The 16,523-nt window shown below is 38.9% G+C and overlaps 1 protein-coding gene across 1 annotated transcript in view; it reads left to right on the top strand.

Moving 5' to 3' along the window:
• The window catches only part of wnt4 (wingless-type MMTV integration site family, member 4), a 35,927-nt gene that overhangs the window by 17,652 nt on the left and 1,752 nt on the right, over window positions 1–16,523 (top strand). The window contains exons 2-6 of the mRNA XM_034236294.1: window positions 11,127–11,208; window positions 13,022–13,175; window positions 13,996–14,127; window positions 15,472–15,614; window positions 16,382–16,523. The exon at window positions 16,382–16,523 is cut by the window's right edge and continues 1,752 nt beyond it. Coding sequence (XP_034092185.1) covers window positions 11,127–11,208; window positions 13,022–13,175; window positions 13,996–14,127; window positions 15,472–15,614; window positions 16,382–16,523 — 653 coding nt within the window. The remainder of the gene's footprint in view (window positions 1–11,126; window positions 11,209–13,021; window positions 13,176–13,995; window positions 14,128–15,471; window positions 15,615–16,381) is intronic.

Here is a 16,523-nt window from a genome sequence, read left to right as displayed (position 1 = left end):
CTACCCTACTTTTATAATTTTCTAAACGTAAATCTAGTCGCCAGAAGCCAAATGCTAACGTTATGCTATAAACGAACTACAGCAGGGTCGCTGCTCCAACTTAAGATCCATATTCAAACATACAGATTCTAAATGGTTCGAGTTGAAGCGTTTGTTTGAACAGTCTGCAGGAGGCAGGAACTTGCTTTCAAGCAGAACAGGGCAAACAAACTTAGAGGAGGGTTTACGTGTTCGGCGTAATGACGTTCAACGGCCTCGACAACTTCTGTAGTCCTATTCAGCCACTTGGTAACAACCATCGTTTTTCAGACACGTCAACTCTTCAGAAATCACTGCTGGATGTCCCGATCACCTTTTTTTGCTCCCGATCCGATTCCGATCATTTGATTTTGACAATCTGCCGATACCGATTTTTCCCGATCTTTATGCAATGCATTAAGAGAAAACAAAGGTAACAGATAACGGCTGGTCATCCAACGCGATGAACTCAGCTATCTTGCTGTTATTTCTTTGGCCTTTTCACTGTTCTGGGGCAGTTTCTCTTTCCTTTTGAAAGCCTCTGAAAGTGTCGGTTGCTTCAGTGCAGTTCCCTGAGTGGCCGCTGTGTACTCGTTGTGTTGTTGGTGTTTGTTTCTCAGGTGGCGTGTTAGATTGGTCGTGTTGAACGTAGCTCTGTTCTTTCCACCACGCGGAACCTCCTTCTTGCAAACATTGCATCTGGCTGTTACACTGCCTTCGCCTTCAATTTCATAATACTTTCAAACTCCTGACATTTTCTCTGTCCTGACTCCCGAGTCACCAGCTGAACGTAGCCTCTCGTTAGCTTGCTGCTACTATTAGACACTGCGCCCACTCTGTTGCCAGCTTTGAGAGACATAAGCAACCAGGTCTGAACACAAGCCCAAGAGAAGCAACACATACATGATGTGTCATTTTTAACCACAACTAAGACCTCAGGATGACTTTAAGACGTGAACATGGTCATTTTTGTTTTGTAACATTAAATAAAATAATACAAATATTTTATAAATAATAATAATAATAATTCCCGATCCCCGATTTTTTTTCTTCCGATCTTTTGAAAATCACGTGATCGGCTCCGATCCCCGATCACGTGATCGGATCGGGACATCTCTAGTCACTGCTGATGGATTTAATGTCGTAGAACAAAACGTGATCTGTCTCTTCAATGTGTCTCAACCACAGACCTGATTTCAGCCAGTTTCCAAAACCCTATGGAGAGATTGCATTGCTTTTTTGTCGAAGAACCGGAAGTGGTAAAATGCTAACTTACTTCCGGGTTTTAGGACGCATCACTGTGGCACTCTATTGGGGGTAATTAAAGGGTTTTCTTCTTTTAAGAACCTTTTTTTTTAAATATATAATATATGAATGTAATAAAATGCATCCAATGAAGATACTCACAATTGTTTTTTTTACTCTTAAGTATTGATTTGAATTCTTCTTGAGTCAACATATATAAAGCAACATACTTTACTTGAGTACTGTTTTTGTTTACACTACAGCACTGGTTACAACATTTTTTCAAGGACGCTTCAGCTTGCCATGGGACTTCACTTTTAGAGGGTTTGGAGGTCCATTTCATATGAAACTGATGCGTTTTTCTATCTCTATAGCATTCCCTTATTGAGGTGGCATATTAATACATATCGATTTGTTGACATTATTCAGATGTTTTCAAATGCCTGCTGGTTTCTAGAAAATCACATATTAGATAGAGATTCATATTCCAGATTGAAACTTGTTCAAATCTCTGTCATTGTGGAATAATCCATCAGGTAAGCTTTGTTTCCATTAGGCTGTACTTTTGGGCTTTTAACCAGAGCTTCATGCAAACTAGAGGTGAAGGTTGAAGGTAAACAGAGATGGGAAGTAGTGGAGTACAAATACTTTGTTACTGTACTTAAGTACATTGTTCTGGTATCAGTACTTGACTCCACTACGATTTTTTACTTTATACTTCTTACATTTTGAACCCAAATACCTGTACTTTCTACTTCTTACATGTTGAACTCAAATACCTGTACTTTCTACTTCTTACATGTTGAACCCAAATACCTGTACTTTCTACTTCTTACATGTTGAACCCAAATACCTTTACTTTCTACTTCTTACATGTTGAACCCAAATACCTGTACTTTCTACTTCTTACATGTTGAACTCAAATACCTGTACTTTCTACTTCTTACATGTTGAACCCAATACCTGTACTTTCTACTTCTTACATGTTGAACTCAAATACCTGTACTTTCTACTTCTTACATGTTGAACTCAAATACCTGTACTTTCTACTTCTTACATGTTGAACACAAATACCTGAACTTTCTACTTCTCACATGTTGAACACAAATACCTGTACTTTCTACTTCTTACATGTTGAACACAAATACCTGTACTTTCTACTTCTTACATGTTGAACTCAAATACCTGTACTTTCTACTTCTTACATGTTGAACTCAAATACCTGTACTTTCTACTTCTTACATGTTGAACCCAAATACCTGTACTTTCTACTTCTTACATTCTGAACACAAATACCTGTACTTTCTACTTCTTACATTTTGAACTCAAATACCTGTACTTTCTACTTCTCACATGTTGAACTCAAATACCTGTACTTTCTACTACTTACATGTTGAACACAAATACCTGAAATTTCTACTTCTTACATGTTGAACACAAATACCTGTACTTTCTACTTCTCACATGTTGAACACAAATACCTGTACTTTCTACTTCTTACATGTTGAACTCAAATACCTGTACTTTCTACTTCTCTCATTTTCCAAACAGCTGGTTCCTTTAGTCTGAATGTGTGTTTGATGCGTGATCATTATTCTTTAGAGTCATTGCGTGCCTATTGATTTGAACACGATCCGTGTATCCATCATTTCCTGGTCTTCTCTAAAGAAGAGGGACCAATGGAAACGTTGTCATGTTGCCGTTGTTCAGCATGGAAACATTCATTAGCTAACAATGACATTATTGTTCTATTAATATAAAGGGAGGTCAGGTACTCTTTAAAGCAGCTGCTAGTTATGGGTACTTTCTACTGAAGTACATTTCAAAGCCTCTTTACTTTTACTTGAGTAAAGAAGTTTAGTCAGTACTTCTACTTTCACCAGAGTATTTTTAAATACGAGTATCTGTACTTGAGTAAAGGATGTGTGTACTTGTGCCCTCTCTGGAGGTAAACTGAGAGGATATCGCCCTCTACAGGTTGCTTTAGGCTTTGCATCCTGTAGGTTTCACTGCTGAGGGACAGCGAGGGTTAACTCAGGTCACTCTTGTTTTAACACTTGGATGAAATCTCCTCTACCTGCTTACTCTCTTCTTGCAGAACTGTATGTACTTTAAAACCCCAGCATATATCGCTCATGCATCAAATCACACACTTGCAGGTCACTCAGCTGACTTGAGTAAAAGATGTTTGTGAGACTCTTTTCCTGCAGCGTTCCTCTTTGCATTTCCCATCCATGCTATATTTACCGGTCGCTGTGTGCTCAGCGCTGGAAAGGCAAACACGAGGATATTTTCATATAAATACACATTAGAGCTGATGGATGCTACAGTGTGTGTGCATTTTGTGAGTGTTTGCGTGCGTTTATCGGGACCCTTTAACTATTGATTGATGATTACAATTCTCGTCGATTCATTTGATGTTAATCAAACAATACTCCACTGCAACTATTTCTATTCTATTTTATCTGTTTCATTTGTTCTATGTCGTATATATGTTGCTCTGTTGGAGGAGCCTGCGACTTCCGTTTTTCATTGCCATATCTACACTGTAATGTGCAAATGACAATAAAGCCGTGAATCTTGAAACTTTGTTCATTGAGAGAGAGCGTTGTTTCAAAAGGAATTGGCAAATGTTCACGTTAGCCTTTTATTTCCTGTCTGGAGATAACAGCCTGCGTCATGAATGTCTCCTCTGTTTGGAATTATCTCTTATTTCCAGCTCCCATACGGCCGTGGGGGGCTCAGAGTGGGAGGTTTGGAGATTTCCACCTGGACCGTGGTGCGTTCGGGTGTTTTTGTTGAATTACACATCGCAGCCTTCACAACACCACCGGCTCCACTGGGCTTAGGCACGAAACCACCGGGGGCCAGAGAGGAATGAAGATGAGATGGTGTGTGTGTGTGTGTGAGAGAGTGTGTGTGTGTGTGTGTGTGTGTGTGTGTGTGTGTGTGTGTGTGTGTGTGTGTGTGTGTGTGTGTGTGTGTGTGTGTGTGTGTGTGTGTGTGTGTGTGTGTGTGTGTGTGTGTGTGTCCTCTTCAGAGATGGCAAAAGTACACACATCCTTTACTCAAGTAGAAGTACAGATACTCGTATTTAAAAAATAAAAATACTCTGGTGAAAGTAGAAGTACTGACTAAACTTCTTTACTCAAGTTAAAGTAAAGAACTTTGAAATGTACTTCAGTAAAAAGTACCCATAACTAGCAGCTGTTTTAAAGAGTACCTGACCTCCCTTTATATTAATAGAACAATAATGTCATTGTTAGCTAATGAATGTTTCCATGCTGAACAACGGCAACATGACAACGTTTCCATTGGTCCCTCTTCTTTAGAGAAGACCAGGAAATGATGGATACACGGATCGTGTTCAAATCAATAGGCACGCAATGACTCTAAAGAATAATGATCACGCATCAAACACACATTCAGACTAAAGGAACCAGCTGTTTGGAAATGAGAGAAGTAGAAGTACAGGTATTGAGTTCAACATGTAAGAAGTAGAAAGTACAGGTATTGAGTTCAACATGTAAGAAGTAGAAAGTACAGGTATTTGAGTTCAACATGTAAGAAGTAGAAAGTACAGGTATTTGAGTTCAACATGTAAGAAGTAGAAAGTACAGGTATTTGAGTTCAACATGTAAGAAGTAGAAAGTACAGGTATTTGAGTTCAACATGTAAGAAGTAGAAAGTACAGGTATTTGTGTTCAACATGTAAGAAGTAGAAAGTACAGGTATTTGGGTTCAACATGTAAGAAGTAGAAAGTACAGGTATTTGTGTTCAACATGTAAGAAGTAGAAAGTACAGGTATTTGAGTTCAACATGTAAGAAGTAGAAAGTACAGGTATTTGTGTTCAACATGTAAGAAGTAGAAAGTACAGGTATTTGGGTTCAACATGTAAGAAGTAGAAAGTACAGGTATTTGAGTTCAACATGTAAGAAGTAGAAAGTACAGGTATTTGAGTTCAACATGTAAGAAGTAGAAAGTACAGGTATTTGTGTTCAACATGTAAGAATTAGAAAGTACAGGTATTTGTGTTCAACATGTAAGAAGTAGAAAGTACAGGTATTTGAGTTCAACATGTAAGAAGTAGAAAGTACAGGTATTTGAGTTCAACATGTAAGAAGTAGAAAGTACAGGTATTTGGGTTCAACATGTAAGAAGTAGAAAGTACAGGTATTTGTGTTCAACATGTAAGAAGTAGAAAGTACAGGTATTTGAGTTCAACATGTAAGAAGTGGAAAGTACAGGTATTTGTGTTCAACATGTAAGAAGTAGAAAGTACAGGTATTTGTGTTCAACATGTAAGAAGTCGTCAGAAAAATAGTGGAGTAAAGTACTGATACCAGAAAGATGTACTTAAGTACAGTAACAAAGTATTTGTACTTCACTACTTCCCTGGTCCTCTGTCTCCTTGTTGAGGCGTGTAGTTAACCTCGCCTCTGTGAAGGTATACACAGCTAGATAAAAAGAGGCAAGGCTCACACACACACTCTCCCAAGGCCTGTGCTAAAATGTTCCCACGCGTACACACACACACACACACACACACATATCCAGAAAATCACCTGAATAACGTCTTATCCAATGTTTATTAAATGTTTCCAGGGTGAATGTGGGGCCGATGGGAATGCTGTCCAGGTGTGTGTGTGTGTGTGTGTGTGTGTGTGTGTGTGTGTGTGTGTGTGTGTGTGTGTGTGTGTGTGTGTGTGTGTGTGTGTGCGCCATTGGTTGCTTCAATAGCTGACAGTCCGAATGTAGCGCTCGCCCGCGGCTACGCTAAACAACAAAGAGAGATCAAACAGCGCACATGGCTTTGATGAAACCTCTCTCTACTGCCACGAGCCAATCAGAGGGGAGAACCTGGAGATTTGGGGAGAGAAATAACCCCACAGATGGCTCCAGGACACTGGGGTTTAGATTTAATGCGACTCAATTCAGACCTCTTGATCTTATACCACTGTTATCTTTCCACATGTTCACTCCAGTGTTCTTCCTGGTTCAATTACCTTCAAAGACTCTTAGTTGTCTTTCGCTGAAACACTTTTATAACCAGAGACTGTTGTTCCTTCGTGGTTTGTTAAAGCGACATTGTGTTGTGAAAAGTTAATAGATCTAAATATTGGCTCTTTGGAGAATGCAGACCTCTACCAAGGTCACATGCTCAGGCCTAAAAATGCATCTTTTTCGAATGTCCTTTTACTAGATCTTTAAAACCCCCACTTGTTGCCATGCCGGCGTAAACGTCACTGCTTTTAATTTGTTGTTTTATTTGTTTTTGTTGTTTTGTCTCAACCCTTTTACTTATTATTATTATTATGCTCTTTGATGGTCCTGTTTCCAGAGCTTGGGAGTCGTTGTTCTGACTTCAGTGGGTTCAGGAGCTTTAACTCGTAATGTGGAAACCACGAGAATGCTACAAAGAATAATTGTAAATGCATTTGGTTTGCAAATGTCAACAACTCGTTGATGTGTCTTTCCGACTAGAGCGGTGTCCACGTGGATTTTCTCATTGTGCTTCTATCCCTCACTCACTTCCAGCCTTAGGATGTCTTTGCAGCAAAAACAAGATGTGAACACAACATTGACATATCATTAACTTTTGACTTGATATTTCAGATACTTATAGTTACAGTTTTTACGCTCTAATGGGTCCGACTGGAATGACAAATAGCGTTAGTTAGTTTCATATCCTGCCCTCCCCCCCCCCCTAGAACCGCCCCTGCTTAGAGTCTATTGGGGTGGATCACATTTAGGATTAAAATGGTCCTCATCCAAGGCTCTGATCTTTTTTATGGTTAACTTTTTTTGAGAATTTGGTACCAGTAAAGACATAATTCTACTCGTAGTGTATTTTTGTAAAATTGTGATAGGTCTGGCTTTAACGTCAAATGAACCCAAATCAAATAAACAAATATACAAATCCATATGAGTCACCTTACTTCATCCATCTAAAACATAGCTTTCAAACCCTTTCACATTGTCTTATAATCCTGCATGAACATATAGTTGAGTAGAGGGGCTTTAAAGCATTGAAACATTGGACACACTTTGATGAAGAATGTGGGTCTTGGTGATGCTTCTTCTTAAAAATGTGTGAGCGGATGTGACTGAGATTTGGTGGAGTGGCAGAGAGCGAGGTTATCACAGCGATGATATCCACACTGTCTTTAGAAGAGAGACGGAGGAAGAGAGGGAAATTATCTGAGAGGGTGAAGGAGAGGAGGAGATGAGAGGGTGAAGGAGAGGAGGAGATGAGATGGTGAAGGAGAGGAGGAGCTGTTTGACCTCTGGGAAGATGATCATTATACGACACCATTTTAAAAAAACAGTAGCACTAAACTAAATATGTTATACCTTTGTCCAATCCCATGAGGGTTTGCTAAAGACACATCATTTTAGATTAGCTTTTTATTAGCAACCCCCCACTTAAATGTTCTTTTAGTCTTTATTATTTACCAACCTTTATGTTGTTTTATTTATTTATTTCTGTTGTACCTATATGTTCACTTTGTTTTATCTGTCAGAGAGAAAGCATTATTTATTTTATTTGTATTATCATCCATTTATTTCACCTCCTTCTGTCCGTTAACCTGATGAAATGTTATATTTTGCTGCAAGTACCTTTTTAACTTCTTAACAAATAATCTGAGGGGAATTTCTTGTTGTTTATTTTCAACTTGTGGTGTGTCATTTTGTAAAGCACTTTGAGCTGCATGTGTTGTAGGAAAAGTGCCGTATAAATAAAGCTTTATTATTATTATTAAAAGAGCTGGAGCGAACAGCGGATAAAACCTAATAAATACCCCCAAACATTTTTTCATACACTTACCAGTATCTAATATATCATATGCCTGACTTTTGTAGTGTATTGTAGCCAGAGGTGGGAAGTAGTTGAGTACAAATACTTTGTTACTGTACTTAAGTACATTTTTCTGGTATCAGTACTTTACTTCACTACTTATTTTTCTGACGACTTTTTACTTTGACTTCTTATATTTTGAACACAAATACCTGTACTTTCTACTTCTTACATGTTGAACCCAAATACCTGTACTTTCTACTTCTTACATGTTGAACACAAATACCTGTACTTTCTACTTCTTACATGTTGAACCCAAATACCTGTACTTTCTACTTCTTACATGTTGAACTCAAATACCTGTACTTTCTACTTCTTACATGTTGAACACAAATACCTGTACTTTCTACTTCTTACATGTTGAACACAAATACCTGTACTTTCTACTTCTTACATGTTGAACTCAAATACCTGTACTTTCTACTTCTTACATGTTGAACACAAACACCTGTACTTTCTACTTCTTACATGTTGAACTCAAATACCTGTACTTTCTACTTCTTACATGTTGAACTCAAATACCTGTACTTTCTACTTCTTACATGTTGAACTCAAATACCTGTACTTTCTACTTCTTACATGTTGAACTCAAATACCTGTACTTTCTACTTCTTACATGTTGAACTCAAACACCTGTACTTTCTACTTCTCTCATTTTCCAAACAGCTGGTTCCTTTAGTCTGAATGTGTGTTTGATGCGTGATCATTATTCTTTAGAGTCATTGCGTGCCTATTGATTTGAACACGATCCGTGTATCCATCATTTCCTGGTCTCTCTAAAGAAGAGGGACCAATGGAAACGTTGTCATGTTGCCGTTGTTCAGCATGGAAACATTCATTAGCTAACAATGACATTATTGTTCTATTAATATAAAGGGAGGTCAGGTACTCTTTAAAGCAGCTGCTAGTTATGGGTACTTTTCTACTGAAGTACACTTCAAAGCCTCTTTACTTTGACTTGAGTAAAGAAGTTTAGTCAGTACTTCTACTTTCACCAGAGTATTTTTAAACATGAGTATGTACTTTTAAAGGATGTGTGTAGTTTGAGCATCTCTGAAGGTAAACTGAGAGGATGTAGCGTTGTCAATAATACGCCAGCAGAACTCTCTGCAGTCTGGAAGTGAGCCACAGTTTGATTGAGACGGGCTAGCGGGCTTTACGGAGGTATGTGTGGTCTTGGGAACTCATAACCAGAGACTCATAAAACAGACTTCAGGAACTTAAGGAAAAACATGTCTGCTCATACATTACGGTGGCCTTAAAGTTAATTCTCTTGGAATTTGCCATTTTAATATTCAAACTCTGTCCACTGTATGGAGGAGTCGGCAAATACGGAGTGATATAATAGTAAAACTGCTGTTCTTGTCCCTTTGAGACTCTTTTCTACACAGATTTATGGTGTTATAACGTACAGTAGGTAAGCAAGTACCACTATGCACTACGAAATAAATACAAATAACTAAATAGTTTCAATGTTAATACTTTGAATGTAGAATTGACTTTGTATTTTAAACATCATTGCATTTCTACAATGATGTTTAAAACACAAAATCCAAAGTAAATTCTACATTGAAAGTATTGAAACTAGTGTAGTTAAACATTTTGAGAAACACTGCGTAGCCTATTGCGCTGCAAAATACAAATAACAGGGTTTTTGTAATAGTTTCAATGTTAATACTTTGAATGTAGAATTTGCTTTGGAGATATTGTATTTTAAACATCATTGCATTTGTTCTTTAACTTCCATGAAGGGTGGAGTTTACCAATTTGAGAAACACTGCTTTCATTTTGAGAGATCAGAATCAAAATCTGGTTTATTAACAATTACATATTCACATAGCAGGAACATAAATATAGACGTGATACATGTTAATGTCTGATTTATAAGGTTTGAAGCTGGAGGTAAACTAGTTTCCATTTCATTCGGTATTGTAATCTTGTTGGTTAGGGTTAGGGTTAGGGTTAGGGTTAGGGTTAGGGTTAGGGTTTCTTCGAATGATCCTTGTTTCTTTCTTTCAATACTGCTTGTTATGACTGCTTTTTTGTGAAACAACACTGGAGATGAAGAGCCTTCTCCCCGGCAAAATGTTCCATTGTTTGTAAGATTTGCAGACTCAACATATGCCGAGATGAATACACTTTGAGTGGTGTAGACGGTACACAATCAGGGCATGAATATAGACGAGGGAAATGTTAATGTCTGATTTATCTATCAATGAAGTTGGAGGCTAACTAGTTTCCATTTAATTCGTTATTGTAATTGTGTGGGTTAGGGTCAAGGTTTCTTTGAATTATCCTTTTTTTTTCTTTCAATCCCGCTTTTTTGTGAAACACCACTGGAAATGAAGAGCTTTCTCACCTGCAAAATGTTCCATTGTTTGAAGAATTTGCAGACTCAATATACACTTTTGGCCGTGTAGACGGTACACAATCAGGGCAGCTCCCTCTGTGGGAGACTCTATTTCTGTGAGGTGCAGCTGGTCTGCAGATATGAGACTGAAGTGAGGTGAGGTGCATGTGTGAGGGTCAGGGCATCCAGACTGATGCCAATTTCTCACACATCTCAGATTGTGTGTGTGTGTGTGTGTGTGTGTGTGTGTGTGTGTGTGTGTGTGTGTGTGTGTGTGTGTGTGTGTGTGTGTGTGTGTGTGTGTGTGTGTGTGTGTGTGTGTGTGTGTGTGTGTGTGTGTGTGTGTGCGTGGGTGCGTGCGTGCGTGCGTGCGTGCGTGCGTGCGTGTGTGTGTGTGTGCAGTGAATCTCCCTGACCTGTCTGGCCTGGAGGTGGTGTGTGTGATAAGACACTTTCCCTCCTCTCAGTGTCCTCACAACCAGACATTTCATCCAAAACATTCCCACAACGTCATGGGAACCAACACGGTTCATCTGAGTGATGTTGTTAAATTCAGGTTTAAAGGGGAACATTATAATGTGACAATAACTAACGCTTCTTTGCAACCGCCATGTATTTAAGAGCTTCTGTTGATTGTGTTTCCTTCTGTCAGGTACCTGGCCAAGCTGTCGTCAGTGGGAAGCATCCGGGATGAGGAGACGTGCGAGAGGTTACGAGGTCTCATCCAGAGACAGGTATAGTGCATTTCGTTTAGCTTTAATCTAATTGATTGCATTCAACCATGAAGATAGAAACTTCAAAACAAGCAAGAATCCTTCAAGTACATTAGCTTTCAGAAAGCAAAAGCATTGTTAGTGCTACTGCATTGGCTTAAAATAACCAACAATTCACGAGGTAGGAATTTCTGTTTACTTTGCTATAACATTTGTTGAGCGGTCTCTTCCTTCATAAGAGAGTATCACAAAATATACTTTGAAAACAATCTTCAAATGCTCTCCTCAAAGCCAGAACCCATGACAGAAACTTATATTTAACATCCAGTGACGTGCGGTGAGGTTCATGGCTGGTGAGGCACTGACTCTTTCAGAGTCAGATTTACAAATATTATATTTTGACCTTAATCGAAATGTTCGGTTATTTTCAAAAGCTTTTTTAGTCTGATGCTTCAATTCATTTTAAACAGACCGTTCAACAAAAGGATACCCACAATCTAAATATTGAATTGTTCTTTCTTAGTAAGATCCCATGTTCATTACAATTGTGGTCTTACCTTGACTTGAAGATGAAGTCCATGCTATCCTTCTGGACAACAATCTCCATTACATTTTTGTAAAAGTCCTCCTTATCTTCCTCTAGTTTCTAAAGTCTAGTTTGTTGTTTGCGTCTACCGTCTCTGCGTAGAATAACAGTAGCAACAAGAACCTGTGGGCTCACTTGCGCCCCCTTCAGTGCGGCAGAGGTTATGGCTGCCTCCCCTCGTGCTTTTTCATTGCCGTTGTATGATGAGACCAGCGAGCCTAAATATCATATATACGTGAAATAAGTTATTTAGAGACTATGGATGGCGAGGATAAATGTAATAAAGGGATCTACAAACATTACATTGGTGACATACAGTGAGATGGTGCAGGCATGCGCTTAGGGCCCGCTTTCCAGCCAGTTTCTGTGGGGTGACGCATTCTGAGGTGAGGCAGAGCTCATCTGTGCCTCACCTCACCACACAGTAACTGGCTTGAGCGCGCTCACAAAATTAGTGCCCGCGCTAAATTAGTGCCCGCGCTCCAGCCAGTTACTGTGGGCTTACGAGAGGCAGAGCTCGTCCCTGCCTCTCTCCTCATACCCGTAGTTGTAGCGGAGCTCGGCCAATTTGCTGATTTTGACTATAAAAAGCGATTGGAATCAAACAGAAATCACATTTACAACACAGATCAGTGGAGACATGTTATTATTATTACTATTTAGTTTTTCTTTAGTTGTTTTTCCGTTACATTGGAGTATGACAGGTGAGGCTCTGCCTCCCCTGCCTCCCCTGACTGCACGTCGCTGTTAACATCCCAGAAAAACCCTTCCTTCAGTCATGTCAGAAACAGAATAAATCCTAAATTCTGTCTTGGTATTATTTCCACTGTTCTGAACATCACTAACTCTGGTTTTAGAGTTTAAAGACATTGATATAATAACACATATACAAGAAAGTAACCACCCTTACCGCTTTTTACAGTTTTGTAACCCTGCTTACGGTTTAGGGTTAGGGTTTGGATAAGCATTGGTGAAATCAAAACAGAAAAACAATAGAAAGGCATAGACCTTAGGGAAGTAACTATCTCCTATTTAGGCGTATATAATAGTTTCTTTTATTTGCATATCGACTGGTTAATGTGCGCATTTCATTTGTGTTTATCGACCGCTGTATTCGTCTGCCTGTTCATTTGTTGTAACTTTGTTCATGCTGCCCTCTTGGCCAGGTCGCTCTTGAAAAACAGATTTTAATCTCAATGAGACTTTTACCTGTTAAATAAAGGATATGTCTCTGTGTCTGTCCTCCAGGTGCAGATCTGTAAGCGCAGTGTGGAGGTGATGGATGCCGTGCGTCGTGGAGCTCAGCTGGCGATCGACGAGTGTCAGTTCCAGTTTAGAAACCGGCGATGGAACTGCTCCACGCTGGAGACCATGCCTGTGTTTGGAAAGATTGTCACGCAGAGTAAGATTATACACTACAGTGATTTCAGTCACTTCATCCATTCACAACAGAGACACTGAGAGTGATATACTACTACAGCTGATACTGAAATAACTTCACTACCTGCATGCATTTACAACATCGGGCCCCTCAACAAAAAGCCAATCGGATTTTATACTTACACGTTTTGTTGAGATGACTACTCCATTCTTGCAAGGATAATAAATCCATGTATCCTGATATTGAAACTCAAGCAGTTGAGTAGGATAATCTTCACATATTTACAAAACTTTTATTATTTTTTAAGTGTAAAACGAATTAAGAAATAAGTCGCGTGGCTGCACCTCACCACCGCAAAATTAACGGCATACTTGTGGTCTGGACATTTATTAAGTCAATTGTTTGTTACCAGAGTTTTATGACACAAAGAAGCTTTGAATATTCACAAGTGTGGTATTTGCTGATATATTTAACGTAGTCGAGCAAATTAGGAAACACTTGTAAGCTTGTGTTAACAACATATCATATTTCAGGCATCTACGGTAAACAAAATCACATTCATCAAACCATTGACTTCCAGTTGAGGGAACAGGAATTGGTAAAACAATAAATCATTCCTCGGTTTTAGGATTTATTCCTGCATAATCTTTGATATTCCATGAGACTTTGATACAACCTCTTTACATAATGTAACAATATATCTGTGTGTGTGTGTGTGTGTGTGTGTGTGTGTGTGTGTGTGTGTGTGTGTGTGTGTGTGTGTGTGTGTGTGTGTGTGTGTGTGTGTGTGTGTGTGTGTGTGTGTGTGTGTGTGTGTGTGTGTGTGTGTGTGTGTGTTTAGGCACCCGTGAGGCAGCCTTTGTGTACGCCATCTCAGCAGCCAGTGTGGCGTTTGCGGTCACGAGGGCCTGCAGCAGCGGAGAGCTGGAAAAATGTGGCTGTGACCACAATGTTCATGGAGTCAGTCCAGAGGGTAGGTTAGCTTTCTGTTTCACACACACACGCGCACACACATATACTGTACACATTCATGCAACAAAAAAAGTAGGTCCGACTGATCCAGCATATTTGAATGCAATCATTTCAAAGATTTAACGATGTGACATTAAAAATAATTAGTTTGTTTTCATTATTTATGTTGTCTGAACTCCATGTGTGTTTAGCCACATCTTTAACAATATCGATGTGACGCATATACTACACCGAACCACCAATAAAGAAGCACTGGAGTCGATGTCAAATAGTGTACTGCTATCAAAAGTCAGAGGTGGGAAGTAGTGGAGTACAAATACTTCCTTACTGTACTTAAGTACATATTTCTGGTATCAGTACTTTACTCCACTACTTATTTGTCTGACCACTTTTAACTTTGAATTCTTACATGTTGAACACAAATACCTGTACTTTCTACTTCTTACATGTTGAACCCAAATACCTGTACTTTCTACTTCTTACATGTTGAACACAAATACCTGTACTTTCTACTTCTTACATATTGAACACAAATACCTGTACTTTCTACTTCTTACATGTTGAACTCAAATACCTGTACTTTCTACTTCTTACATGTTGAACACAAATACCTGTACTTTCTACTTCTTACATGTTGAACCCAAATACCTGTACTTTCTACTTCTTACATGTTGAACACAAATACCTGTACTTTCTACTTCTTACATGTTGAACCCAAATACCTGTACTTTCTACTTCTTACATGTTGAACACAAATACCTGTACTTTCTACTTCTTACATGTTGAACTCAAATACCTGTACTTTCTACTTCTTACATGTTGAACACAAATACCTGTACTTTCTACTTCTTACATGTTGAACACAATACCTGTACTTTCTACTTCTCTCATTTTCCAAACAGCTGGTTCCTTTAGTCTGAATGTGTGTTTGATGCGTGATCATTATTCTTTAGAGTCATTGCGTGCCTATTGATTTGAGCACGATCCGTGTATCCATCATTTCCTGGTCTTCTCTAAAGAAGAGGGACCAATGGAAACGTTGTCATGTTGCCGTTGTTCAGCATGGAAACATTCATTAGCTAACAATGACATTATTGTTCTATGAATATAAAGGGAGGTCAGGTACTCTTTAAAACAGCTGCTAGTTATGGGTACTTTTTACTGAAGTACATTTCAAAGCCTCTTTACTTTGAATTGAATAAAGAAGTTCAGTCAGTACTTCTACTTTTACCAGAGTATTTTTGAACACGAGTATCCTTTACTTAAGTAAAGGATGTGTGCACTTTTGCCATCTCTGTTCAAATGTTTTAAGCCATATATGTAACCACTTCCCGTATTTTCCCAGGGTTCCAGTGGTCGGGCTGCAGTGATAACATTGCATATGGAGTGGCCTTCTCCCAGTCCTTTGTGGATGTGAGGGAGAGGAGTAAAGGCCAGTCGTCCAATCGGGCTCTCATGAACCTGCACAACAACGAGGCCGGCAGGAAGGTAAATCTGTCCTTGACATACATTGTGAACAAGAACCTTCGGTAGAACACTGCACTTCTTTAAGGACGGAGAACTAAAATAAAATAAGGCAAGACAATCAATATCTGCATCGTCAAAGGCAATTTTCAAGACATGAAAACAAGACAAGAATAGACAGTCTGAAATATTTTAGTGCAAATACTGTCAAGTCATTTAAGACCAAGTCCAAGTCAAGTAAAAAAAACAAGAGTTTCTGTCAAGTTTCAAGTCACATCTAGAGACTAGTATTTATGGGAAATAAATTACAAAATGCAGTATGTTAAGTTTCACAGTAGTCAATTCAAAATCAAGTAATTGATTTTGAATCAAATCAATTCAAAATCTACCTACCTACCTACCTACCTACCTACCTACCTACCTACCTACCTACCTACCTACCTACCTACCTACCTACCTACCTACCTACCTACCTACCTACCTACCTACCTACCTACCTACCTACCTAGGATGAAACATAATTCAAGGAATTATGTTGTTATAATTTAGTTTCTAATAAGTAATGGTATACTGTATATTTCCAGTTGATCTGCTACTTCACCAGTTTTGAGCAATGTTTTATGACATAGAAAGTCAGTTTTAGGTCAAAATAAAAACAGAAATAGATTTTTTTATTGAATCTATTAATGCTGCAACCAGCCATAGTGGTTATCTTTCTTGAATCATGCAATGCCGTCAAATTATTCCAAGTTTCTGTTTGGCTAACCAAAGGTTCTCCGGTGTCTCTTTAGGCCATCCTGTCCCACATGCGTGTAGAGTGCAAATGTCACGGTGTGTCCGGCTCCTGCGAGGTGAAAACCTGCTGGAAAGCCATGCCGCCTTTCCGCAAAGTGGGCAACGTCATTAAGGAGAAGTTTGACGGTGCCACTGAGG

This window comes from Gymnodraco acuticeps, unplaced genomic scaffold (genome assembly GCF_902827175.1).
Source record: "Gymnodraco acuticeps unplaced genomic scaffold, fGymAcu1.1, whole genome shotgun sequence".
NCBI lineage: Eukaryota > Metazoa > Chordata > Actinopteri > Perciformes > Bathydraconidae > Gymnodraco > Gymnodraco acuticeps.
This window is presented reverse-complemented; position numbering and strand designations above follow the sequence as displayed.